Source organism: Poecilia latipinna, unplaced genomic scaffold (genome assembly GCF_001443285.1).
Source record: "Poecilia latipinna isolate Pla-1442-1.1 unplaced genomic scaffold, P_latipinna-1.0 Scaffold946, whole genome shotgun sequence".
In the NCBI taxonomy this organism is placed as follows: Eukaryota; Metazoa; Chordata; class Actinopteri; order Cyprinodontiformes; family Poeciliidae; genus Poecilia; species Poecilia latipinna.
Window position 1 is genome coordinate 187,787 of NW_015113562.1, and position 25,916 is coordinate 213,702.

At 39.3% G+C, this 25,916-nt stretch overlaps 3 protein-coding genes across 11 annotated transcripts in view; all 3 read left to right on the forward strand.

The window, feature by feature from the left end:
* Positions 1-10,983, forward strand: part of bdnf (brain-derived neurotrophic factor) — a 17,869-nt gene extending 6,886 nt beyond the window's left edge. For 7 of the 9 annotated variants that reach the window (XM_015049433.1, XM_015049431.1, XM_015049427.1 and 4 more), the window contains one exon: positions 9,742-10,983. In XM_015049433.1, coding sequence (XP_014904919.1) covers positions 9,763-10,572 — 810 coding nt within the window. In that variant the 5' untranslated portion in view covers positions 9,742-9,762 and the 3' untranslated portion in view covers positions 10,573-10,983. Of the gene's footprint in view, positions 1-1,344; positions 4,875-5,801; positions 6,838-9,741 lie in introns of those variants that run through there. The other 2 variants (XM_015049432.1, XM_015049425.1) reach the window with 2 other exon arrangements.
* Positions 10,984-13,282: 2,299 nt separating this feature from the next.
* Positions 13,283-21,694, forward strand: lin7c (lin-7 homolog C (C. elegans)). The gene is made up of 5 exons (XM_015049415.1): positions 13,283-13,500; positions 15,045-15,163; positions 15,248-15,319; positions 15,440-15,649; positions 16,772-21,694. Exons 1-5 carry the CDS (start codon positions 13,464-13,466, stop codon positions 16,937-16,939), a joined length of 606 nt encoding a protein of 201 aa, XP_014904901.1. The 5' UTR covers positions 13,283-13,463; the 3' UTR covers positions 16,940-21,694.
* Positions 21,695-22,659: 965 nt separating this feature from the next.
* LOC106957885 (60S acidic ribosomal protein P2-like) lies at positions 22,660-25,250 on the forward strand. Its single transcript, XM_015049418.1, has 5 exons — positions 22,660-22,765; positions 23,842-23,965; positions 24,078-24,126; positions 24,758-24,853; positions 25,128-25,250. The coding sequence occupies exons 2-5, from the start codon at positions 23,843-23,845 to the stop codon at positions 25,205-25,207; spliced, it is 348 nt and encodes a 115-aa protein (XP_014904904.1). The 5' UTR covers positions 22,660-22,765; position 23,842; the 3' UTR covers positions 25,208-25,250.
* The last annotated feature ends 666 nt before the right edge of the window (positions 25,251-25,916 follow it).

Here is a 25,916-nt window from a genome sequence, read left to right on the forward strand (position 1 = left end):
CTCTCTCTCTCTCTCTCTCTCTTCCCTTCTTGGACGACTTGTAGCCTTAAAAATCGTCTTGCACAGAATCTGTGGATATTGCCTATTTCCCCCCCACCCCCTTCCCTTCCCTCCACTACCACTCTTCACATCTCTCCCTCTTTCTCGCTCCCTGTCTCTTTCTCAGTCATCTTTTTTTTTCTCTTTTTTTCATTTGCTCAAAGATTTAAGATTTCTGATCCAAGACGAAGCAATTGCATGGCAAAAACAACAGAAAGAGGAGGAGAACCCTTCCCCCGCCTCCCCCATCATCTCCTCCTAACGCCCTGTTTTAATCAAGACTCCTCGTTCCAGGATGCGTCCTCATATAAATATGAGCGCGTCCAGTAAATTCCTAATTGCATTTAAAATATGGGTGTTTTCCGTCGGCGTTTTCGGTATATTTTTTTTTCTTTTCTTTTCTTTCCATTTCTTTTTTACCCAGCAATGCAATTAGCGCGAGCAGATCGGTTTCTGCACACTGACGCCTTTTAGACACTGAAACCAAAAATAGATCATATTACTTATGAGGCTGCCCGACACTCATAAAGGCACTCGTTTAATCAAGACGCGTCGCAGGCTTCAGATTACAACAAAATCAGGTCTTAAAACTGTGGCACTTTAAATAAATCTTCGGCCTTTTTTATTATTATGATTATTACTATTATTATTCACCGATGCATCATGTTTTGTTAATATTAACATTGCATCGGATTTCTCGGCCTTGTTTTTGAATCTAATATTTCCCCAGCATATTTCCCAGTCATGTAGCAGTATTTTTATTTTTATTTTTCTCTCTCACCCCCCTCCTCCTCCTATTTCAACTGAGACGTGGGATTATGGTGTGGGCGTGGGCGTGTTGGGTGGAGGAGGAGGGATGAGCGGAGGCGGGTAAGGAGGGGTCTGTGGGGTGGCACGACACACTTTGTATGTATGAAGGTTTTTTTATAGCACTTTTCTGCAATGTACGTCAGCGGATCAGTCCATAAATGGGGCTGCGTGCGCTTGTGTGCGGGCGTGCTCCCGCTTGCGCTCGCGCCTGTGTGCGTGCGTCTCCGCGTGTGTTATCTTTACCGAGAATCTCCCCCCTCTCTCTCTCCCTCTCTCTCTCTTTCTCTTTCTCTTTCTCTCTGCCTCTCTCTCTGTGCACTCTCAGCTCTGCAGAGTTGGGGTGGGCGTCAATAACAAACCTGATGGTAGGTTTCATTGCAAAATAATAATAATAATAATAATAATAATAATAATGATAATAAAAAGAAATAAATCAGAATAAAATCTCTCGGTAGGCCTGCATAGAAATGCGCGCAAAGAAAAATGTTGTGTTAAATAATTTTTGTTTTTCCATCTATTTTTTTTATGTTAATGCAAATATGGGCCTTGTTTTGTGATCAAGTCGGCGCAAAAATGTTGATTTGAATTTAGATGTGATTCTCACATTTTGATCAAACTTGGAACGTGACTGCCCACGTTGCCGCAACGTTTTCATTCATGAAATGCCAGTCCTTTAATCCGGGCTGATGTCTCATGCAAATAATAAATAGGATATTGATTATTTTGGGCGGAAATCTCAGCTCACGGCTTAGCGGACGTCACGATATATTTAGAGCTAAAATTAATAATCTTGATCGTTATGGAAATGTAGGCAGCACCGCCCGCCGCGCCGCCGCGCCGCCACCGCGGTGCTTCTGCTTTAGTCACGGCACCATCATCTTCATCATCACCAGCACCTCCGTCCAATTAACAGACTTGCTCAAACAAGTTCTGGCAAGGAGGCAAAGCTCTGCACCTTATTTTGCATCTTTAATTATCGTCATTTAGTGGCGTGATTGTGGGTTTCACGTCGACAAAAAAAAAGAAAAGAAAAGAAAAATACACGATTAGTTATTAATACACAGTGGAGTAATAGTTAAGATATTTAGCTTCGGAGCACTGCGGGACAACAAGGATTCACGATGTGGTGTGTATGCGCGTGTGTGTGGGTGTGTGTGAGAGAGAAGGAGAGAGAGAGAGAGAGAGAGAGAGACCTGCATGATGCCAGTAAACCATTCACGTGTGTCTCCCAGCAGGTGACCATGCAGCACTGGATTCAAGCAACTCCTGCAAAACATAAAAGTATGAAAGTTCATTCAGATTAATTTAAAACCCCCAAAAAGAAAGCAAGGCAGACAAGTTCAAATTGCAACACATCCTTGATTTACCAGCAGATTTGAATAACAAACCATATTTGTGCTCATAACAGACACTTCAACACTTCCAAGAGACTAGTATGGTACGATTTGTGAGTTTTCATTCATAGAAACCTTGTTGGACGTTGAGAAGGGACAGACAGGGTTTAACAGGATAGAAGTAATGTATCCCCTGCATGATGGTGTGTGTGTGTGTGTGTGTGTGTGTGTTTCTGAGGTGGGGTATATCTGAGGCTTAGAAAACTAGTCTGCTGTGGCTGCCTCATGATTACATTAAAGGTTATTGTCATCACAGGAGGGATGACATTAGCTCCTGACTTCAGCATCCGTTTAAAGGACCCAGTTGACTGGGTTTGTCAAGCTCCCTCATAGTCTTCTCCAGCTTTGGCTCTCAACTCGTTTGACGTCACTCGGCCTCTTACAAAATGTTTCCCTAGTTGACGTGTTTGCTCCTTGAGCAGGAATGCAATTCCACTTTGATCAAAATACCCTCGTCGCCTCCCTTTATCCCCAGCGAAAATGACATTTCACAAAATGTCATTTCGCCTGTGTTACACGGCTCTTTCCCCCGCTCCCCCCTCTTGCACAAGGAGGCATAATTCTACTTGTTAAGTGGAGCTTTTGGTGGTGTGGACCTGTCAGCTTCAAGCTGCCATTGGCAAGAGGAGCCTTGAAAGGTTGTACAGGCGTGTGGCGTTGTCAGTTCTTGTGCATGGTATGAAGTCAGAATCCAGCTCCTAAGACCCGCAAAGACAGAAGACCTCATTCAAAAAAAAAAAAACGGAGTGCTGAGAGATTCTGTATCTCAAGAAGTCCAACATCTCATATCAAGCAGAAGAATGTAGTTGATTTCCTTATTATAGATTTCTATGTGACCGGTGAAAAAGAGGCTCATTGTTCCTTGTTTTCATTCAGAAATCCCAGACTGAACCTTCTCATGATGAACCACCTTCAGTAGTGTTGTAGTTGCAAAAAAAGAAAAAAAAAAAACGTAAGAGAGACCATGTTGTTGTTTTGACTCCTCTAATGAGATGCCAAGTGATTTATTTATGAATTGCTTGTTTGGAACAGCCCCCTTGTGCGGAGTGCATTTTTCTCTTTTCTGTAAAACCCTCTTTGGAGTCATGTCGCTCAGTGATTGCTGATGCAACTCTTTGTCATCCAGAGTTTGCCCTCATCTCCTGTGTGCCTTCGGGGAGGGCTATATCTATCCTGGCATGTCCCCGGGTGTGTTGGAGGTGGGAGTGACTCATTAAGCAGGTGTGAGCATCCACTCCCATACTGCCGCATGCCAAACAAGAGCTCCATGCAGGGAAAAATCATGATGGCAATACAGCAAAGCGCATCACAATTAATCTTTGCACCAGACTGGGGCCAAGCCAGGGGGATAACTAGCTATCCCTCCAGTATGCTCTCTCTCTCTCTCTCTCTCTTGTGTTCATCTGAGGTGGAATTTCCAAGTGTTCATCACCACCATTGAACAACCTGGCCTCCACTGACATCTTCATTTGGATCCAGTTGATGAAGATGGTGAATTGTTCCCAGTCTGTTTCATATGTGGGCGAAGTATTAAGGAACCAGAGCTGTTCTAAAGCTTTGTTTAGGTTACATTTGGTTAGAATAACCTACTCTGCCTGCTGAAGAGCATCAGCCAGAGTTTCTTTGAGATATTGCTCTCCTAAAGACCAAAAAATAAAAAAATAAAAAAAATAAGACGAATTTACTGTGTGGTTTTCATATTTTAATGTAGCAGGATATGACTAATGGGAACACTATTGAGAATTCTGAGAAACGTTAGTTGGTTAAGGTGGCATAAAAACGTCCAAAACCATTAAGAAATAGTCTAACTCTTCACCCAGCCCTCTCACTGTGTGCAGATGCCAACATGAAAATGCTTATTTTAACCATCTGGATATCTAATTTTACTCAAATAGGGCGTCTTTAAATGGCACGTAGTGTATCACGACTTGAGACGCGCTGTTACGCAAAACCCCCACAAAAATATTCCTCCTCCATAGACTGTCTAAAAAATAAAAATAAAAAAAAACCGACCAAGAAAAAATATATATACGGAAGAGGAGAGGCTTCGGTGTTGCTTTGTAATCTACCCAGACATTATGGCGTGGACCCAGGCTGCACGGTTTGAGGACAAACAAAAGCGCGTAATGCACGCTGGAAGCGCATTAACAGCTTCGGCTGTGGGCTGTTTAGACAGCAGTTCTGCGGCGACCAGTCAGCCAGCGGCAGGTCACATGTTGCAGCGTCATTGTGTAGTAAAGTTACAGTAGTTTCAAAGAGGCTCCTCATTTCAGCTCCAGAGGTCTCCTCATCCCCGTTGCTGCTGCAGTTGCTGCCGCTGCCTCTGCTGCGTCTTCGGCATGCGACAACTTCGCTTTCAGACGATCTCCGCAAACGAGCCGCGCAGCCATGGGAGTGCATTACCTCAGCCGTGCAATTTCCACCATCAATAATTTAATCTATTTGCTCCAAAGCTGAAGAGATATCCCGAAGCTTCTTCTTTCTTTTTTTTTTTCTTTTTTTTTCCCCCTGTCGGGAGAGTTGCAGAGAGGAAAACACCTCTGAAGCAAATTACTGAGGGAGTTGTCCAAAACATCCCAGATGACACCACAATCCTGTTGAATGGTCTGTTTTACGACTGGGCAGTAAAAGGTAGGCTGAGGGTTTTGTGTGTGTGTGTGGGGGGGGGGTTGTTCTTTTTGTTTTGCTTTACCAGAATAAGTTTGAACTACTTTGAATGTGTTTTATTCCTCCTGAGATAGAAAAATAAAAAAAGGGGGGGGAGGGGGGGCAGACAGTGTGTGTATATGCGTGTATGTGAGGTGAGATGGGGAAGGGAGGGGGGCTCTAAAAGTAGCTCGATCAAGTCCAGTTATCCTGCGAACAGACAGCGCCGCGGCCCGAGAAGGGATATGTGTAACCTTATCCTGCCGTTCATTAATAAAAAACGCACTTATTATGTTGATTGGGTTTCCAGCGGAGAGCACAGGCTCAGGAGATGTAATCTCATGCAAAAAGCCCAGCAGTTTCATTCCATTAATAAAGCAGACTATTGTACTAAACTGCGTGTGCGTGAAACCCGCCAAGTTTTCGCATTTTACTGCGGTTTAAACCTCTTACAGCTCAAGAAAGTCAGTATTTATCTGTTTCCGCTCATTATAAATACTCTCCTCCGCCGTGGTCTGAAATGAATCATTTGCCGCGGTTTTAGTTTGTTGTTTCTGTAAAAGGGGGGGGGGGAAGAAGGGGGGGGAAAAAAATAAAAAAAAATTGATGGACTCATTAAGACTTTATAGGACACCCGAGACCCAAAAACGCCCTGCTGCGGCCAACTTAAACTGTTGGCTTCAGTGTGGTGTGGTGGTACTAAGTAACTTCACGACATAAACAACAAAGAAATCCAAAGTGTTGGAAAACAACTGACCACATTGGTGACAGCTTAGTGGGAAAAATAAATTGCAACTGGAGACTGCAAGATTAAACCTGGAAGTAGAGATCTATCTATCTATCTATCTATCTATCTATCTATCTATCTATCTATCTATCTATCTATCTATCTATCTATCTATCTGTCTGTCTGTCTGTCTGTCTGTCTGTCTGTCTGTCTGTGGGAAGGTAAAACATGAGGCGCAAGAGCTGAAGCGCTGATTATTTCACGGTCTCACACGCCATCTAGTGTAAGCGTATGAGAATTGCAGCCATCTTCATTCCAATCTAAAGGCCTCTTGGTTCTGGTCTCAGTGGTTGGGTTTCACTGTCCAGGGGTTAAAATGAATTATAGATTTCTTTTTTTTTTATCGTACAGGCTTCACAGGAAGCTTTGTGCATTAACACATAAGCTGCATCAGTCACTTAATGTGAGAGTCAGCTTAAAAATCAAAGGATAAAAAGAGTGGGGTAGAGGAGGCGACGAATTTGGGTAGCATAAATCACTCAGTGTGTGTTTGGATTCCTCTCCGTTTCTGTGGCAGGAGGCAGGTATGATCTATGGCGAAGCTCATCTATTACTAAACGTGCTCCAAATCTTGCGTTGGATTGAAAACAGAGCTCAGGAAAAGCAAGCTTCCACATGTGTCAGCCATTACTGCAGACAACTCAATTAAGTCTGAATGCCTTTTTAAGTGCTGCATTGTGGCACATAAGGGGGTTCTTGGGTGATAATATTTGCAGTTTTCTTCAGGAAAACTTGAAGGATTTGGAACCGTGGGGCTGTGCATGTTGAGTATGAAAAAAAGAAAAAAGATAGCTTCTGAGTTAATAGTTTTGCCCGCCACAGTTCTGGAGGAATTAAAGAAAGACGTATGCCCATGGGGGAACTGTGGTGGGAGGCAAAGAGTCAACGCTGCGCACATTTCTATTGAAATACGCAGGGCACACTTCGTCCTTTCATCTCCACTGCTGCTGTTTATGTTGCTTTGTAATGGCTTTTAAGGTATCCTGCATGCAGTTGGCAGGGATGAAGCCATAAAGTGTGCTGACACGAGGGAACGCTACTGAATGTGCAATAATACCGGCCTTTACTAGTCCTTTCATGCTTTGGAGAAACTTTTCAGCGACTGTCAAAGGAGGCATTTATCACTTTAATCCCCACCTGGCACGGAGAATGAAGGCGAGGGTAAGTTACACATCCCTGCCATACAGTCGCGTTCTTTCTCTCTCTGTCTCTCTCTGAGTGGATGAACAGGTGGTCATCTGGAGACGTCAAGGCCAAACACTCACCTGCTTCCATTGTTCGGGGTGTGGTGTCATAGATAAAGGCGTGTTTAAACAGCAGTTATTGCCTGCCTTTATTTCCCCTTTGCTCTAAGTTATTAGCCCAGGACTCATATTTAGATGGCCGGAGCCTTTAGATGAAACTTCACTTCACTGTGTGCTTACCTGAACTTTCATTTTAAAATGGTGTTTTAATCAGTCTGGGTTGGAGGAGGTTGTACTTCACTCAGGGAGCTGCCATCTAATGGCCCTGTTTTTAATTCCCGTCTAGCTGTGTTACTCATCCTCATTGTGTTAACACTGAATTATTGTATTTGTCACATTTAGTCTCTTTTGCAGATGCAAGGTGCCGATTCTCCACTGGTCCCACAGCAATTAAATGATTCATTGGCTTTATCACGCTTTAACAGGATGTTGATTGAGAGCGTAAGCCATATTGATTGTCCTGATGGAAACAGGAAATCACAGAGATAGAAATAAAATCATCTGTTGTTCCCGGTGTGAGGATACCCAGGGGAAAGGCAGGCAATTGCGCACTGTTGAGTGGCATTACCCCCAGCAACCTCCTCCCCTCCATCCTCTCCCCTATGGAGACCTGGAAGAGACGTCATCCGCGGTTGTTATGCTGCGAAATGACGCTGGCACTCTCTCCACCACCCTACCCTACCCTAGCCTACCCCACCCGCCCCTGCTACTGCAACATTACCCCTGTGGTCTCTTACGGAAGATGCAGCACTCCTCGTCTGCACCATTTCCAGCATGAAGTTTGACGCCTGACAGTAATCAGCCCCTTGCTTTCTGCCGTCATTTCCCCTCATGTGGAAGTGGAACCACTTGAGCGCAATGCTGATAATAATATCAGCCTAAATGCATCCTACACATAAAGCTCGTGACTGGCCTCGATCCCGTAAACCTAGATGATTCTCTCTGTGCTGGGAAATCTCCACTGAAAACCCTCGACATGTGAACGGGAATATTGCTTGAAACGATCGGCGGGACTTATTATCAATCCGCAGTGATAATTTGATAATTAGCTCTTTATCCAAGGCCTTTGCCCCCATTGTTGTTTTAGTTGCGAAGATTAAAAAAAAAAATACCCCCATCCTTACACACACACACACACACACATACACGCGCAGAAGCCAGCCCCTCCCCATGCCCTCCCTCTATCTCACACACTCACACTCTGGAAGAGCACGTCACTGAGCTCAGGGAATGAGTGGCTCATTAAGAAGAAGGATGTGATATTCTGAATAGAGACTGTGAGACTCCCTGCACGTCTATTTTTAGCAGCGATATCTCTATGGCACTCACCGTGGTGTCGGTTAATTGCAGCCACAGCCCCAGATACCAATTAAGAAAGAAACAAATGCTTTTAAGGTGGGGATGTGTTTTTTCTTCTTCTTCCTACTGGATAGGTCTTGTGTCCATCCTCAGTGGATACAGGGAGTGGGCTTGCTCGCCTTGTTTTGGCCGTGTCAGGTTTGGGACATGCGGAGTGCAGTCAAAGCATCAGCCAGGCTATTTTTAAATGAGTCCCAGTGGAAAACAAGATCTAGATTTTTTATTTTTTATTTTTATTTTTTTCAAAATATTTATGGTTGCTTTAATGTCTCAGGCTGTCGGATGTTCACCAGCTCATTGATCCGCTGTGAGTCTTAGAGCTTCTTGGAGGTAAGGGATGCAAACGTGCTCAGGCAGTTCAATAATTATGGATGTGTATTCAGCATTTTCTCTTTGTCTGTTGTGGCACAATGGTTACGTTGTGACTCTTTGAGAAGGTTGGTGTACAGCAGGAGTCTCAAACTCCAGCCCTCCAGAGCTGGTCTCCAGCAATCTCTCAGTGTCTCCCCGGTCTTTCAGTAAGCAGCCATGTTCTGCAGAGGGTTGCTAATGACCTAATTCTTTGGTTCAGGTGGATTGCAACAGAAGTTGCAGGACAGTAACCCTGGAAGCCTAGAGTCTGAGACATCTGCTATGTGTGAATCTGTCTCTGGTGGATCCAGGCCTCCTAAAAACAGACCTCAAGCTCCTCATTCATGGCCACAAGGTTTGGTGTCAGACTGGTCTTGCTGTGCAGACCAGTTTGTAGTGCAAACAGTGTAGCAGTGCAGCGGCAATGTTTGCCAAAGCTGAAATAAACACAATATTAGCCGCTCTTCTCAGTCTGTCAGCAGATGCTGGTCATGTGAGAGGTTACTGAGATGTTGATGCTGGGGAGTTCTTGTTTGTTGGGCTTTAAACAACCACTCCAACTACCAGAACGAGGCTAAAAAAGAGTACACACAGTGTGAGCTTTTAAAACAAGACAGTTACCGATGCAGAAAGGGTGAGTGATAGCTGGGGCCATTATAAAACCACACATGCCTGCACATTCCTCACTGTACCCTGTAACACACCCCTTCATAAATAATAGCAAGCCTGTTAGGATGTTTCAAGCATCTATTTGCGCACTCTTATCTTTAATAATAAGCAGTCTCTCTTTCTCTCTCTCGCTCTCATCTCTCTGATGCTCAGCACAGCTTTGGTGCGCTTGCTGCCAACAAATTGAAATCTAAGCCAGACCTCACATAGATTTACAGTTTGCAAACAGTTTGAAAGCACTGATGACACGGTGCCATTATCAGTTTGATAAAAACATGTTGTGGTATTTCTAAAGCGCTCTCTTTTTGGCATGCAAACAAAGAGTTGTGGGTGTTAAAAAAGGATTAAGTGATGCATTAATGATCAAGAAGGGGCTAGCTTTGGGAGAAATACTCTTTCACTAACCGTCTTGTCCTCTTCCCTCTTTCTGTTCTCCCTCCAGTTCCACCAGGTTAGAAGAGTGATGACCATCCTGTTCCTTACTATGGTTATTTCATACTTCAGTTGCATGAGAGCTGCGCCCCTGAGAGACGCCCCGGGCATGCGGGGCCATCGGACGGAAGGCTACCTGGGCGCTGCTGCGACGGCCCCCCGAGGCCATGGGACTCCACAGAGTGGCGGCGGGCCGGGCCAGCGCGAGGAGCTCCCCTCGCTCACAGACACGTTCGAGCAGGTGATAGAGGAGCTGCTGGAGGTGGAGGGTGAGGCGGCGCAGCTGGGACAGGGGGCCGACAAGAGCCAGGGAGGTGGGGGCCCGTCGCCCGTGGCCACCGCAGAGGCCAAGGATGTCGACCTGTACAACTCGCGGGTGATGATCAGCAACCAAGTGCCTTTGGAGCCGCCGTTGCTCTTTCTCCTGGAGGAATACAAAAACTATCTGGATGCTGCGAACATGTCCATGAGGGTGCGGCGGCACTCCGACCCCTCGCGGCGTGGAGAGCTCAGTGTGTGTGACAGTATTAGCCAGTGGGTGACAGCTGTGGATAAAAAGACGGCGATAGACATGTCTGGGCAGACAGTAACCGTCATGGAGAAGGTCCCTGTCCCCAATGGTCAACTGAAGCAATACTTTTATGAGACCAAATGCAACCCCATGGGGTACACAAAGGACGGCTGCAGAGGAATAGACAAGCGGCATTATACATCCCAATGCAGGACAACCCAGTCCTACGTGCGAGCGCTCACCATGGATAGCAAAAAGAAGATTGGCTGGCGGTTTATAAGGATAGACACTTCATGTGTATGCACATTGACCATTAAAAGAGGGAGATAGTGTATAAAATGTATAGATTTTATTGAAGAGTTTAAAAAAGAGAATAAAGAGAAAATATCTATTTGTATATATACATAACAGGGTAAATTATTCCGTCAAATGAAAATTTTATGGACTGCATGTAAAAAAAGATGAAGTTTATACAGTAAAGTGATACTACAGTCTATTTATTGAACATATTCATGACCTTGTAAACAATTAAAAAAAATCTGATCAGTCATTTGCGCCCAGTTTAAATTACTATATCACATTGAAGGAGACATTGTGATCTGTTTACGTTGCCAAGAATTAGAAAATGAAGGAAAAAAAAAACACGGGCAAGGAATGAGAGAGGACAGTTCCATCTTCAAAAGCTTGCATGCTGCTTTCAATTGTGAATTCAGAAATTCTCCACTTTCAAAGAAAAAAACCCAAAAAAAAGGATATGATGCTGACCAAAAAAGAAAAAAAAAATCATTCAGCTCACATATTCAACAGAAGATTCCTCTCAAGTAAAATTATCTGTTTACTGTTCTAAACTTCTCAAGGTAATGTTGGAATTACATACTATGTCAAGGTGCTGTTGTCAAAGCTTTGCTGTTTATTTTTTTATCCCCACCAGAGGAAAAGATATATTTAAAAAGCATATATATATATATATATATATATATATATATATATATATATATATATATAAACATTGACATGTTTCTGGGTTAATATTCATTTTGTATGTTGTGAAGTTGTTTGCAATATTAAACTGAAATATTTGAAGAAATAAAAATGACTATAGGCAACTGAAAAAACACAATCAATGTCGATACAGTTTCAACAGTGCATCTTTAGGTAGATTAGTTTGCGAACAGCTGAGAAGGGGAATACTGGTATGTTACACAAAAAAGGTATGTTTTTGACAAAACCAACACATTTCATGACCACCTGCAAAGCTACTTCAGAGGGATTTTTTTGTTGTTGTTTTTTTTTTTGTTCAAGCTGCAGGAAGACAATCGTGGAAAAATAGGGAAAGTAAGAAAACGGTCTTTGGTGACAAATGGAGCGAACGCTCTCTTCCAACACAGTAAAGCAACTTAAATAAATTAAATTTTATATATTTTAATATATTTTTTTCCATGGATCACTCAACTTGAGAGTGAGAAACATCAGGAAAAACATGCCTGCAGCTTCAAGTGCAGACTAGTAGAAGAAGTGTTTGAGTACACATCGGGCATGTCTGAGGTCGACAGTGATGGATTCAGCCACCCATACATTTGTGTACATTATAGATATACACCCAAGATTTTCTTCTGAGTTCAAGGTAATCCCATGTTTGAATCATTTTCAGCAGAGCAGTTGTCACTGATCTTACCCAGCTCTCATGCTCAGTGTAAGCAAAAGGAAAAGCCATCCTTGACATCTGGGAGACGACTGATACATTCCCACCAGCAGAAATACCTCACAGCATTACATGCCAAGTCTAGACGTCACAGTTTATGGTTTTTACTGGAACAGAAGTAGACTGTATTTATCCTCTGCATGAGAAATTTTGGAAATACCATGTTTATTTTTTTCATTATCATCAAGAGCCTCCAGATCCCAATCACTTAATATATTCTTTTCAACTGAAAGGTAAGTGTTGCCGCTGAATATAAAAGAAGAGTCTGTCAACTTCTCCTGGAAGGATCCTTCAGCAATACCAGATGACATGAAGTTTAGTCTCTAAGAAAAAGGTTTCTCATCGTGGCCATAAAGCCATTTTGATGCGAGAAGAAAAGCCATGTGCTCTCAAAGATATTTCTCACTGAGACGGAGCTGAAGCGTATTTTGTCAAATTCAAGTACAAACACATCCCTAGCAAAGAAAAAAAAAAAAAAACAGGAACAGTGAATCAAACACGGAGACTCTTACTCCATAAGGTAGGTGCTCCAATTCCCAGGAGTATGAACCTCAGGCTGTTTTTGTCGCAACAATTTACAAGTGAAAGAAAACTGGCATGCTCTAATTACATACTTCTTGATGACAGTTGTCAGAGAGAGGCCCCTGTTTGAATGACAGAAATATAGTAATATTCAAATATAGCACAGAACAATTACTACGTCAAGATATGGTGTTTTGTTTTTGTCTATTTTTTTGAGCTGGGGCAGTACCTGAAGAAATTAAAACAATCTCAAAGATGAACAAAAAATCACAACTGCTGCACAGATTTGAAATTATGTTAGGCTAAACACATTTCCCAGTCAACAATGTTACGGAACTTTAGCAAACTTATTTTGTGTGCGTTTCATCACTAGATGGGGTGTGGTCAGAACTGAATCATGCTCCAAATTTGACGTACAGAGAGAGAGAGCAGTGCAGCAGAAGCACCACTGATGGGTTAGATCCTAGAGCAATGCTACAATTAGCCACAGGAGGGCAGTAAAGAAACTAATCTACCTCTGTGCGAAAATCCAATTTTTTTTCCTGAGGGCTCCATTTTAATAGAATAAACTCTAATATTTACCTCTATTCCAAAGAAGACATGGCAGAGATGGAAGGAGAAAAAGGAAGAACAGAATAGCTGAACAACAAATATTGATTCAAATGCATCATGTTTGGTTTAAAGAACAGTTTTGCACGAGTCAAAATTGATACTTTATCTAATAAACAATTAAAGACACTTCTGTGCAGAAAATGGAAATCACTTACAAATAAAGCCGGCAAAAACATTATTTTTTTTCTCGGAGTTGTCCTCTGTTCGAGGCTCACCTGAACGCAACGTAACACTGGCAGCTAGCCTAGCAGTGCTAACAGAGCTAATCTGATTTATCGTCTCAGTTAAGCGCACGAAACGTTCACCAGGATTACCAAATTTCGTTTTCCTTATATTCCCCAAAGCGGCATAACAATCTAACATCGTCCAAATTCTGTTTTGGAGAATGGCATCTCTTGGGGAGCCTGTGCGATTGGAAAGAGGTAACAATAATTAGCTAGCTAGTTTCAGTTATACGAGAAAGGCATTGGCCTAGCTTAGCTGGTTATTGTTTGAATAAAAGTTGTATTACTTTCGCGTTCACGTTATTATTTGGTTGCATACACTGGATTAAAGACGTCTTATGAATCATTCAAGCCGATTTCTTTTGGTCAAAGAATAATAAATACAGCGTTAAATTGTTTAAGTCACACTAGCTAATATTGACAACAGTGATAGACAAACCCAGCTGGTCTAATGAAGTTATGTAGAAATTAAAAGCCTTACAAATCAAAATGTGTTCATTGTTATTGGCATGAAGAAGAAAAAACTGACATGTAATACTCTAGATCTATTTCGAATAAATAGGCATTCGTAATAGCAAACTACGCCTTTAAATCGGCACTTATTTCTTCATTTGTTACACCAGACACGTTTAAAAGTGCCTCACAGAAATGAAGTGCTTGCACGTCTTTACAGTAAGCAGTTTGTTAGTAATGTTTGTTGGCCTTTTTGAACAATGCTTACAGTGAATTGCTTTTCGAGTTGATGACATCAGAAACTGACGGAACTCTGATGACTTGAGGATGCCTTGCCTATGAAAAGCAATATTTTAACAAATGTTAATACTGGGGCAGTGATCTGGGCAGAGCTGTAAAATGCTTACTTTTCTTGGTGTAGAGCTGCACCTCTAAATATGCTTTTACAGTAATCTAACCTATTAAAAACTGAAGAATATAAGCATTTTCAGGGTGATGGTGTTGCTGATAATTACTCACTTTAAACCAGTTAAAGTGGCAAGTGACACAAAGTTCCTTAAAAATCTAAACAACATTCATGGGACGCTTTGAGATTTATAGTATCACTGTGCATGGCATCAACTGCAGCTGTAGATTATATTAAGTCACAGACTTCATTACAATATTAATGTTAGCATAATTGCAATTTCAGAATGCAATATTTGGTAAGTCACATTCCTCATTTGGCTGGTTGGATGAACTTTTACTGCCCTTTTTAAATACACATAATATAAATTTCAGTCCATAAAATGCTTAAGCTTACGGGAACATGGAGAAGAGTAGAAAACTTGTGTTGATCACAATCTATAACAATTATACCCCAATTCTTTGGTTTTCTAATACCTTGCTGCTCTAGTTTCAACACATATATATAATACTATGACTAAATTGTTTTTAATTTTAATATTTCTGTTTCGGCTAACACTGGGACTCTTACTTTATACTGTAGGTAACATATAGTCATCTTTATAAAATTATAGCTTAAGTAAATAAAAATGGCTTTGGCCATAATCTTCGGAAGGTGACGATGTAGCATTTTTTGCTATTTAAATCTTTACATGGTAACAGAAGTACAATATCTAAAAACATCAGCTGGTTAGTTGATTGGCCTATCTGCTTGGGAAGCTAGCCTGCTGTGGGTTACTTAACAAATAGGCTGCCTAAAATCATGGCTTAGTGCTCAAATGAAGTTTGTTGATTCATTTGTGAATATTACACTGTGATGGATCTGCATATGTTCTGGTCGACAGATATCAACCGTGCAATTGAGCTGCTTGATAAGCTGCAGAGGACGGGGGAAGTTCCTCCTCAAAAGCTGCAGGCGCTGCAGAGGGTCTTGCAGAGTGAATTCTGCAACGCTGTCAGAGAAGTGAGACTATTTGAACATTGGATTGTCTATTTTCTATCCTGGTGCATTGATTTGGTAATTTGGGTTATTTTTGTGCACCTTTAGGTTTATGAGCATGTGTACGAAACGGTGGACATTAACAGCAGTCCTGAAGTCAGAGCCAACGCCACAGCTAAGGTAGGCTTCGGATTACTCTCTAATCCACAATTACCTTCAATTCCTATTGCATCGGTAGACATTTTCCTTTGATTGCAGCATATTTCCAAGTGCTAAATGAGCTAGTTTGCTTATTTTTAGGCAACCGTGGCAGCTTTTGCAGCAAGTGAAGGACACTCGCATCCACGTGTGGTGGAGCTACCCAAGACAGAGGAAGGCTTGGGTTTTAACATAATGGGCGGAAAGGAGCAAAACTCGCCGATTTACATCTCACGGATCATCCCGGCAGGCATCGCTGACCGACATGGAGGCCTTAAAAGAGGCGACCAGCTTCTCTCTGTTAACGGGGTGGTACGTTCAGAGAATTACTAAGGGAAACTTGAAGCTTTAGCCTGACACACCTCAGTTTGAAATTATTTAGCGACTATTGTGGACAGTAGTCAAAGTACAGCTGTGCGCAAGAGGACCCTAAACATTTAAAAGTTATGCATACTTAAGATGTTAAAGGGGTAGTATTATGAAAAGGTGACTTTTTTGAGCTTTATATCATGTTATAATGCTATTCCCTCGTCAAAAACTTACCTGGAGTGTTGTCTTGATTCTTTTATGCACATTTGAGAAATCCTTTAATCTCCCATGGCAACCATTGAGCTGTGCAAGACACCTGGGTGGACCTAGCACCGCCTTTGAGGTGCAGCTCCTCCTCGGAGTTGTGGTTTCCAAGTTTCCGCCTCACTGCAAGTCCACCACACAGCTCCTTCAGACTAGCCAGGAGCAATTAGCAAAAAAAAAAAACCTGGTAGAACTGCACATCTGCTGAGTTCATAATACGACTTACTTCTCAGTACAATACTGGTAAAAACGTTGTTAAAGGGTTAAAAAAGGAGCCATGTTGTGATGACTTCCTGAAGGCAGAGTGTTGGAAAGAGTAGGACTTTCATAAAGAGACAAAGGCCCAATTTCAAAGTCTAAAATTACTAAGTTAATTTCTTTTGAGTCAAATTTGATACAAGGGATTTTTTATAACAATTGAAGATAAAATAGTTAATTGATTGTGCTATAAAATGGTATTATGTGCCTGGAAAACACATAATACTGACATTTAAGACGGTCAACAGTCCCCCTTGATTTCAGAGGCCCTTAACATAACATTCTGTATTAAAAAAAAACTCTTGGTCTAAGGTTCAAATTTCCTCAAAAATGTAATTTTTGGCTGTATTTAATTAGGACTCATGATCAAAATGTTCAAAGAAATATATCACCATGCATGTAATAAATCTTAATAGTTTCTTAATAATTTCACTGAAATTCAGCAATATTCCAATCTGCACATGTACTTAGCTTTGTTTGTATTAAATAAATCATTTGAAGCCGGTAGATGCAGATAGTGAGTTGATTTTTGTGTTTCCCTTTATAAAGCACTTGTGGGAAACAGATTCCAGGTTGTGAAATCTGTATTTTCTGTTTCCGCAGAGCGTGGAGGGTGAGCACCATGAGAAAGCTGTAGAACTCCTCAAAGCAGCCCAGGGCACAGTGAAGCTGGTTGTAAGGTACACCCCCAAAGTCCTGGAGGAGATGGAGTCACGATTTGAGAAAATGAGGTCGGCAAAGCGCCGGCAACAGAACAACTACCCGCAGTAGGATTTTTCCAGCTTCCTGCTCAGTTCCCCTGGGTCTCCTCTTTTAGTTATTTTGGTTATCTGCTCTAGTCTCTTTTTATCCCCTCGTTCACTCACTCTACTCCCTCCACGCACAAAAGGAAAACAAACAACTTGACTAATTTTAGTTATTTCTATCATATGCTGTATATTGTGCTTCTAATCTCCTCTGTAGCATTTTAATATTAACCACTGTTACTGTACTTGACACTAAAACTCTAGATACACTAGAATGATCATGATTGTCTGTGACTTGACAATTTGAATGCAGATTTGGCTTCTTTTTTTTTTTTTAAGGTAAACTGTGTGACTCTTTTAGACGGAGAAGGTTTTTATTTGTTTCATCACGGCCTCTACCAAGTGCCTCAGGGCAAACATATTCATGTCATATGCGGTGGAAACTAACCTTGTTTTATTTTAACATTTTAGATGCAAGTACTGGTGGCAGGAATTAAACCAACAAAGTCCGCTTTCTTAAAAAAACAATACATAATTTTAGTGAACAAAAATTAAATCATACATTTTAAATTTAATGGCATTTAACAGACATGTCATCAATAGAAAGACTTGGAAGTTGATATAAAAGTGATGTTTGGCTTAAAAAAGAAAGATAATCACTGTATTCTCAAAGCTCAGGCTGCACAATAACAAGCCCAGCAGGGATTTAATGGGGTCTCAACAAGTCTAGAGCTGAGCTGGTGCCACCGCAGAGCTTCACATTGTATCATTTCTCAGAGTTTGACACCTTCAGAAGCACAGACTCTGCAGTCACCCTGAACCGAGACAAAACCTGTTCAGTTTCCACTCATCTCATCACGATGCATATTTCTGTTACTAATGTAAACTCATCATGGAGTGGAATCTCACAGCTTTATTGAACATTCATTATTTTCAACAGCCATGATTTCTGTAGCAGAATTGTTGTACTTCAACAATGAGTTCAGATTTTAATTCTAAGAATTTGGTTTCTAAAATCTGTGAAGTCTCAGAATCATAAATCATTTTGGTAGTTTTGAGTCTCCTCGTAGGTTTCTGGTTTCTTTCTTCTCATGATAATTTAATGTTATAAATTTAATGTTAACTAGGAACAACGTACTACCACCGCTATGTTTGACACTAGGTTATGTCTACCTAGCACCTGATCTTTGTGTTACCATAAAATATTCAAATAAAGAGCATTTTCTTTGCCTACGTTGATCAGCAGGAAACTTTGTTGGAACTAAAGGTGCTTAAAGTTGATGCGTGAGGTTTCTTTATTTGGCAGCAGTCTGATGTAAAACTGTAGACAGTGACACAGGTTTAGAGTGAGACTGGTCATTTGATGGTTTCTGCCAGTTTGAGCTATTTTTCTGCCATCCTAATAGCAAGCCTTAAAGTGATGTGTATGTACGATCACATTTTTACGACCTTAAGGTCTACCGCTAAGAAATGAATGTAGAGATTTGTTCCTTTTAACTGGATCTTCTTTTGGACTTCCCTTGTTTTTGGGGTTGTTTGATACAGTGATCGCTGCAGGATGGCAGAGAAAGCACAGAAAGTTGGGAGATGTTTTTATTATTTTTATGATTATCACATCTTTGACACTTTAATTACCACTGAAATAATCATCTAGATAGGAATATGGAAGTAATCGATCCTGTGTCGTCTTTTGGAAAAAAGTCATTTCCAAATGAAATAGGATTGTCCACAGCGAACAATGCTTAATACAATCTTTCATTATTTTATTTTTATTTTTTTAAACAAAAAAGCAGAGTTTAACACAAGATGGTATAAGATGTCTGTACCAAAATGAAGTGCGGATGCACATTTCCCGGAAGTTTTAGTATTTTCCAAAAGTGAACATCTCAATTCACACTACCTTCATTCTCCAATTGATGAAATCATTGAAGGGTTAATGAGAAAATAACAACACAGGGATTTTAATTAATCGTCTAGATGCTTTCAGAAAAAAACAGAAAGCTGCAGGTATTTCCTTCAGTAATGAAAAATGTAACAATAATTTTCTCAAAATTGTCTTTGCCTCATTTCTCACAATGCATGCATGCCATTTCCAAAAGTACACATACTAAAATGTGTTTTTTATGAATTACGATCCAAAATTTCACTATAATCTGTCATATAATAAACACTCCGCTTACATATGCATCACTGCATGTACAATAATGTATTGTATTCCTGAAGTCTTTTCATTTTTGGATTCTGTAAAAAAAAATAATAATAATTCTCATGATAAAATGTATGTTGGGAATTATTTGAGTTGGTAAAGCCTCTCCTTGTTAATTACAGCAGCAGAAGTGACATGAGAAATTTCTTGCTTTTCCATTAAAGGACATATAAAAGATGATTCTAAGTTTAAAACTGTATTAAAATTTCTCACAGATTAGATCAAATTTACTAGTAAAGCTTTTTCCCCCCCTTGTTTCTGATGTTAAATGTGTAGCATGCTGCAAAGTATGTTTTAGTTGTCCAAGCCATACAGTTGACTCAGGATTGATATGCTGCATCACTGGGACACTAGAGCATCAATAGTAGCTCTGATCAATCTAAATGAAGGAAACGGATGACAGATGAAGTGATTTTAACAGCGATTCAGTAGAAGTAGTCATGTTTAAAGAAGTAGTAGTTTTGATTTTTAAAAATTAGAATAATAAAGTTAAATCAACCTCTAAGTTTTAGCATGTTCTTACATAACAGAGATGACCTGAACCCAGTGTAAATACAGTCCGTTTTTGTGAGAGGTGCATGAAATTTGATCATTGAATGTACAGATTGTTGATATTTTTTGTGGTATTTCACATAATAAAATCTATTGACAACATCAAGAGACAAGTAGGACAGCTCTCACTAAAAAGAATTCATTAGTAGTCTCTGAATTGACTAATAAAAGTATTTCGTGGCACACTTTGGGGGCAGTTTCAAGTTCTTGTGAAGGGGGTGTTAAAATTTAACAAGTTGCATAAACAATAGATTCTGAGCTCACAGTGCAGTTTCATTTAATGGCTTACATCCATAACTTTTGCAACAAAAAAAAAAAAACTAAAATAATTGTTGGGGAAAAAACGTAAAATGGAACAGGCTCAATGCAAATAAATTATCTATGCAAAGTCATTTCGCAAACTTCAGAAATAAAACTTTTTGGTGCAAAACAAGTGAACAATATTGTACGGCAGAATGTTACTCAAAATTGCTGTTGAACCTGAGGCTAATGGTGTACTGTGATTCATGGGAGTTGCACAGCTTTACTAAACCATTATCATTCTGATCAGTGTCTATGCTTAAAATATGAGACTTAAACTCCTAATTAATGATTGTTTAAAGGCTTTAGGGATGATCATCTTCAGTAGTTACCTTTTTATTGAGAATTAATTGGCATTGTATGATAACGACATACTCCGAAAAGAGACTTAAAGTATTTGTCTACATCTGTCTACTGTTGTAACTTGCGGTTCAAGCTGATCAGAACCAGTTTGTTTGGGCTGCAAGTAGCAAATCAGTTCACAAATGTACTTGAATGGGTGCAACTTCACAATAAGACTTCCCTTATAAGATATTCCTACTTAGTTAAACCTGTTACTCACAAGAGTTCAGAAGCAGAAATGAAATCAGGCTTGTGTATTGCTTTTCAGGACACTCAAAGACACTTTACATAAAATCAGTCATTTCCATGCACGCACACATTCACACATAAAAGGAACTTTTCATACATTAATGTAGATCCACTATTGCATTACCTTTATCCCTCCCATCTTGCCCATTAACCAATTTCCTACGACTGCTTTAGAATGATTTATAAATTAACAACTTATTTATAATTGGTTTATGTACTATTTACCACTCATAAGGGGAGTTTTGTTATAAAGTTGTGCCCATAAATTGGTGGAAATATTGGAATTGAACACTGAAAAGTTTTCATGTCTACTTAGAACAACATTTTGTTTTTATTTTCTAAGTAATGCATGGTATGATCTTATTAACGCTAAAGACACTGATTGCATATGATTCTTATTTCAAAGAGGGAATATTTAGACATTTGTTGTAGCTTACTCGAATTTACTTTTGAGTTGAATGTAAATAAAAGTCCTCCATTAGAATAAACTTTGTTCCCTAATTATGTTTAAATCCAACAGTAGCTTGCTTAGCGTAATCCTCACCTGCACACATGCTCATATCAGAAAGTAAACATAATGAGACTTAGCTTTGACACTGCATAGTCACTGTTCCTCTGAATGTTTATGGTCATTGTCTTGAGCTCAACTTTTTACAGGTTTTCCTCGTCTGTAAATCTGAATGGTCAATAGAATATTTTTTATAATAGTTTTCTTTTGATAATTATTCTCAATTTTGTAAGTGGTTTTCCTAAAAAAATAATAATAATACCAGGAATTGGTACTTCCATTTTGACTGTGTACTAGGGCAATATCAGCTCAACCTTTCCAGAAGGAAACTCTGAATCACAAAAGGTAAATGGTCCGATGTCGGTGCTTCTTTTCTGAGCTCTGAAATTGTTTTCTTTGTGAAACTAAAACCAAACTTAATACATTTGTTCAAACTGTTGATAATGTCTTCAGATTTTTTTGGTCAGTTTTGATTCAATTTTAAGATCAGTAGATGGTGTTATGTTATTTTGTGTTGTCTGATTTTGTTTTATTTACTCTTACATTGATGTGGAATGTAAAATGTGATGTAGAACAATGAATATAGTTGTATCAGACACTCAATAAATTGTGCTTACATTTATTAAATTTAAGTGTTTTGTGTTTATTCTTAGAGAGATCCTACCTTTCACTGCAACTCTGTCTACATATTTTTATAGTTTGAAAAGTTTACTTCATAAGGGAACAAAATTTTCACATGTCTTTGTATCAGTGTGATCATGTCAGTATTAAGTTGTTAAAGAGTCCATCTTAAGTATCAGTATCAGAGGATTGCTTGGCTTGAAATGATGTATTCTTGTGTTAGCAATCGTTACTTGTAAAAAAAAAAAAAAGTGCCACCATCATAGACAGAATTATTTTCCTACCAGCGCAGAGCTTAGGGGAGAGGGTAGAATAATAATGAAATTAATATACTCTCCCCTGATTATTTATTACCTAATTATTAATTTATTTAATTTTTCTTTGGGATCAATGAAGCAGTTTTGAATAGAATTATTTCATGTTATAATGTTAGTCCCTCATCAGAAACATCCCGGGAGTGTTGCTTTGATTCGTACATGTTTGAGTAATTTTTGAATCTCCCTTTGCAATCATTCAGGGGTGTCTAAGCACTAAACTCAAAAAAAAATGCTGAGAAATTTTGTTGTTTTTGTCTACTGACCTTAAAAGCCCCATCAGATATTACCCTTTGGGGTTTCTTGACTGTTATATTTTATTTACTACTTAACAAATGTTGGGAAAGGGGAACCTGAGAAATAGTTTTATGAAGAAGAAGAAAATAAACATGAGCCTATAAACTTTTTCAGTCATAGATTCAAATGAACAGTATTATTAATGCTAATATTTGACAAACATTATCAATGTATAAATTAAAAAAAGAAAGACATTTAAAATGATCTATGTATTTAGTCTATCTCTTAAAATTTGCGGAACATATTTTACTTCACAAGAAACATACTTGAAAGTTAATGTTTACGGAGATATCAGCAGAGAATCTGCCTACATACTCCGGTGCAGCAGGAGTCTTCTCGGATCTCTTTTCCTTTCTGTCACTCACGAAGAAGAAAAGCTTTTTCCGCTTTCCTCGAATGACGTAACGTCCTTTCTGTCTGTGCCAACCTCGTAGTGAACACGCGTTGTCCGACTTAGCTCAAGTGAGTGTCTTATTTTTTAACCAAACACCGCAGTATTCCTCGAGGAAATAGTTCCGACATCTAAATAAACAACTAATCTTCCAGTCCCGGCAACTTTAAGTGTTGAACGTCGATGTTTCCGCTTGATTTAATGTATTTTACTGCTCGTTTAGCTGCTGCTCACTTAGCTGATAGCAGCGAGAGGGAAACGCATGCCCTCTATTGGATGTAAAACTGAAAGATGTTTTTCATATTTCCATCACTATTTCATGTTAGTTTGCCACAGATGATGCACATTGGATTTATTTAAACACATTAGTTATAAAACAGAAAGAAAGTGCTAGTTTCGTTGACACATCTTAAGAAGGCATCCTACCCGAAAAGTCGAATTCTTAATCCCTGGTTACATGTCGTATTTTTAATAAAACAACACACATAGAAACATTGTAGACTGTTCATTTCTACTTTTGTGGCTAAGCAATGTGAAATAGTACATTACATAATCAGTTCTCAAAGAAGAGCTCGAGACCCTGCTGTGGGTCATGAAAAGCCCACTAAGTGGTCTCTCAATAATCTCTAGAAAGTTGAGGATTTCTAGTAACATATTGCTCTATAATATTAGTTAAAAGGCTTTAACTTGAAGTGTATATAAATATGTTTTCTTCAGTAAGAGGATGCTGTCAGTAGAAAATAGGAAAATCTTGCCATGAGGCAAATAACAAAGACTACTGGAGAATAAAGTAGAAATAACCTTTATTGGCACTTAGTGGGGAAATTAAGATCTAAGAGCAGCTATGTGATAGAGAAAATTAAGCATGCCAATTTACACCAAGGTACAAATAAAAAAAAGAAGCAATTTACAATAATAAAAAAAATAGTATAGTATTGTTAAAAATATCACTCTGGTACAACGAAACGTGCAATTGAATATGAGAACTTTAAAAATGTACCAAATATGTATATTTGTGCATGAAAACAGACTAAAACACACAGAGAAACTTCAAAACCCAGCAGAGATGCAATGACTTATTGAGTTTGTTGGGCGCAGTGACGGTTATGAAGTATTTCGATATCTAAAACGACTGCCTGTGTTCCAGGATGCGTTACGTTGCTGCTTACCTGCTCGCCGCCCTCGGTGGCAACGATAATCCCCAGTCCAAGGACATCAAGAAGATCCTGGAGAGCGTTGGCATTGAGGCTGATGACACCCGCCTGAACAAGGTACAGAGGCCGCCGCTTTCCATTTTCCTCCTGGTAACAGGGACTCTGGTTTTATCAGCAGGCGGACACGTCTTCAGATATTCATGCTTGTGTTTTTTATTTTTTCCAACAGGTCATCTCAGAACTCAAAGGGAAGAATGTCGAGGAGGTGATTGCCACTGGTACGTTTGTAACAATCCTTTTGTTTAAATTATGTCTGTGTCTAGGTATTAGGGCACATTCTATGATTTATCAGATATAATCTGACTCAAAACTGCTTCTAATTTTCATAAAAGTAGCTTATATGTGACTGCAAGTTCTGATGTTTGTTGCTGTAACAAGGAAAAACAATTGGATGTAAAATGAGTAAAATAAAAACAAAGAGGTTATTGTAAGAATAAATTACAGCTATAATCTATGAAAACATACCATCAGGTTTCTTTCTACTGCAGCTGAATTATTTTGTAGTGTCTTGACATTTAAAGATTTTAAAAATTGTAAGTAAAAATTAATGCACATTTAAGTTTTAAAGTGTTGTTTTAAAGAAAATGATGAGCTTTTATCAGAATACTTAGATCTGTGAACAGACATTATTTTAATGAGGCACACAGATTGAGTTGGAGAATATCCACATCGTTGAATTGTACTGCAGTTAATTTTTGGTATTTTACCGTAATTGTCTATAACCCTAAATTAGTTGTTGGGATTTATTTTGCTTTGATTTTATTGTTTTCAGAAAAACAATAATACCCACGGTTTTTGCCGTGTCTCATGGTTTACCTGTGTTTTCTCTCCCAACTCTTCTTTCTTCAGGTTACGGCAAGCTGGCCAGCGTGCCAGCAGGTGGCGCCGTAGCTGTTGCCAGCTCTGCTGGTGCTGGCTCAGGTGGAGCTGCTGCTCCTGCTGCAGGTGAGTGTTTTACCTCACCTCATAGTTTGTCATAAGGGTTATAAAGTATAATTAATGTATACTTACAAATGTGTGTATTTTATTGACATAATAACCTCGAATATGCATTAACCTTATGAGGTTGACCCAGTGTGTAGAGATCATATAGTTAATATAGTCCATGCTATGTTTTTACTATGTTGTGGTAAAATCATAGTTTGACAACTTTTGGGGGGAAAAAATCAGTTTGTTGTGCTCTAAACTGTAATTGTTTAAAATGTATTTTGTTTTACAGCTGCTGAAGAGAAGAAGGAGGAGAAGAAAGAAGAGTCTGAGGAGTCTGATGACGACATGGGATTCGGCCTCTTTGACTAAACTTTTTAAAGTCATAAATAAAGTTTTTGAAAACTGAAAATGTTTCCAATCTAAATTGTCAAATGTTTTCAGAAATCCACGTTGTGAGTGTATTACATTAATGAACCGTTTGACGTTTAGCATCTTAATTCATGCAACTAGAACTTTAGAGATTTTGATAAGAATGCACACAGTAAGTTGATAGTTTTTTTTAGAGGGAAAGTTAAGGCTTTATGTGCATGCAGGAAGTCATGGTGGACAGTAGGTGACATCATAATCGCTGACTGATGAAGTGAAACATACTGTAAGAGATCCTTTTGTTTTGGACACGTTAGTTCAGCATTTTGAATAATTTACTAGCCGAAGCAGATTCTAAAAGCACCTGCATTATTTACGGCTTTACGCAGAAACTTGTGCTACTGACCCGTAGATGAGTTAACAAAAAAGCATCTTTGCAGAGTCATCCTCGATTGCATTTAAATTATTTTATTAAATAGTAATTTTCTTAATTTAAGTTGGAGATTATTGGTTACTTTTGGTATTGTATTTGTTTTTGTTTTTTTACTAAAAAGCAAACAAACTTTTTTTTTTTTTTATGTTAGAACAATATGGCAACAAGAGTAAAGCCACTTCCTGTTAAATTTCAAACTATACCAGAATTGGCTAATCAAATGTTCCAGTAGTTGAAACCTTGTGTTTTGATTTCTGTATTATACTAACCACAGTATTC

What these genes read in the sequence shown, in the direction of transcription:
- LOC106957885 (XM_015049418.1), top strand. Translation starts at nt 23,843, where the DNA reads ATGCGTTACGTTGCTGCTTACCTGCTCGCCGCCCTCGGTGGCAACGAT. An exon ending in CGAGGAGGTGATTGCCACTG is followed by an intron (nt 24,127 to 24,757) that starts GTACGTTTGTAA and finishes TTCTTTCTTCAG; the next exon opens with GTTACGGCAAGCTGGCCAGC. An exon ending in AGCTGCTGCTCCTGCTGCAG is followed by an intron (nt 24,854 to 25,127) that starts GTGAGTGTTTTA and finishes TTTGTTTTACAG; the next exon opens with CTGCTGAAGAGAAGAAGGAG.
- lin7c (XM_015049415.1), top strand. Translation starts at nt 13,464, where the DNA reads ATGGCATCTCTTGGGGAGCCTGTGCGATTGGAAAGAG. An exon ending in TCTGCAACGCTGTCAGAGAA is followed by an intron (nt 15,164 to 15,247) that starts GTGAGACTATTT and finishes GTGCACCTTTAG; the next exon opens with GTTTATGAGCATGTGTACGA. An exon ending in TTCTCTCTGTTAACGGGGTG is followed by an intron (nt 15,650 to 16,771) that starts GTACGTTCAGAG and finishes CTGTTTCCGCAG; the next exon opens with AGCGTGGAGGGTGAGCACCA.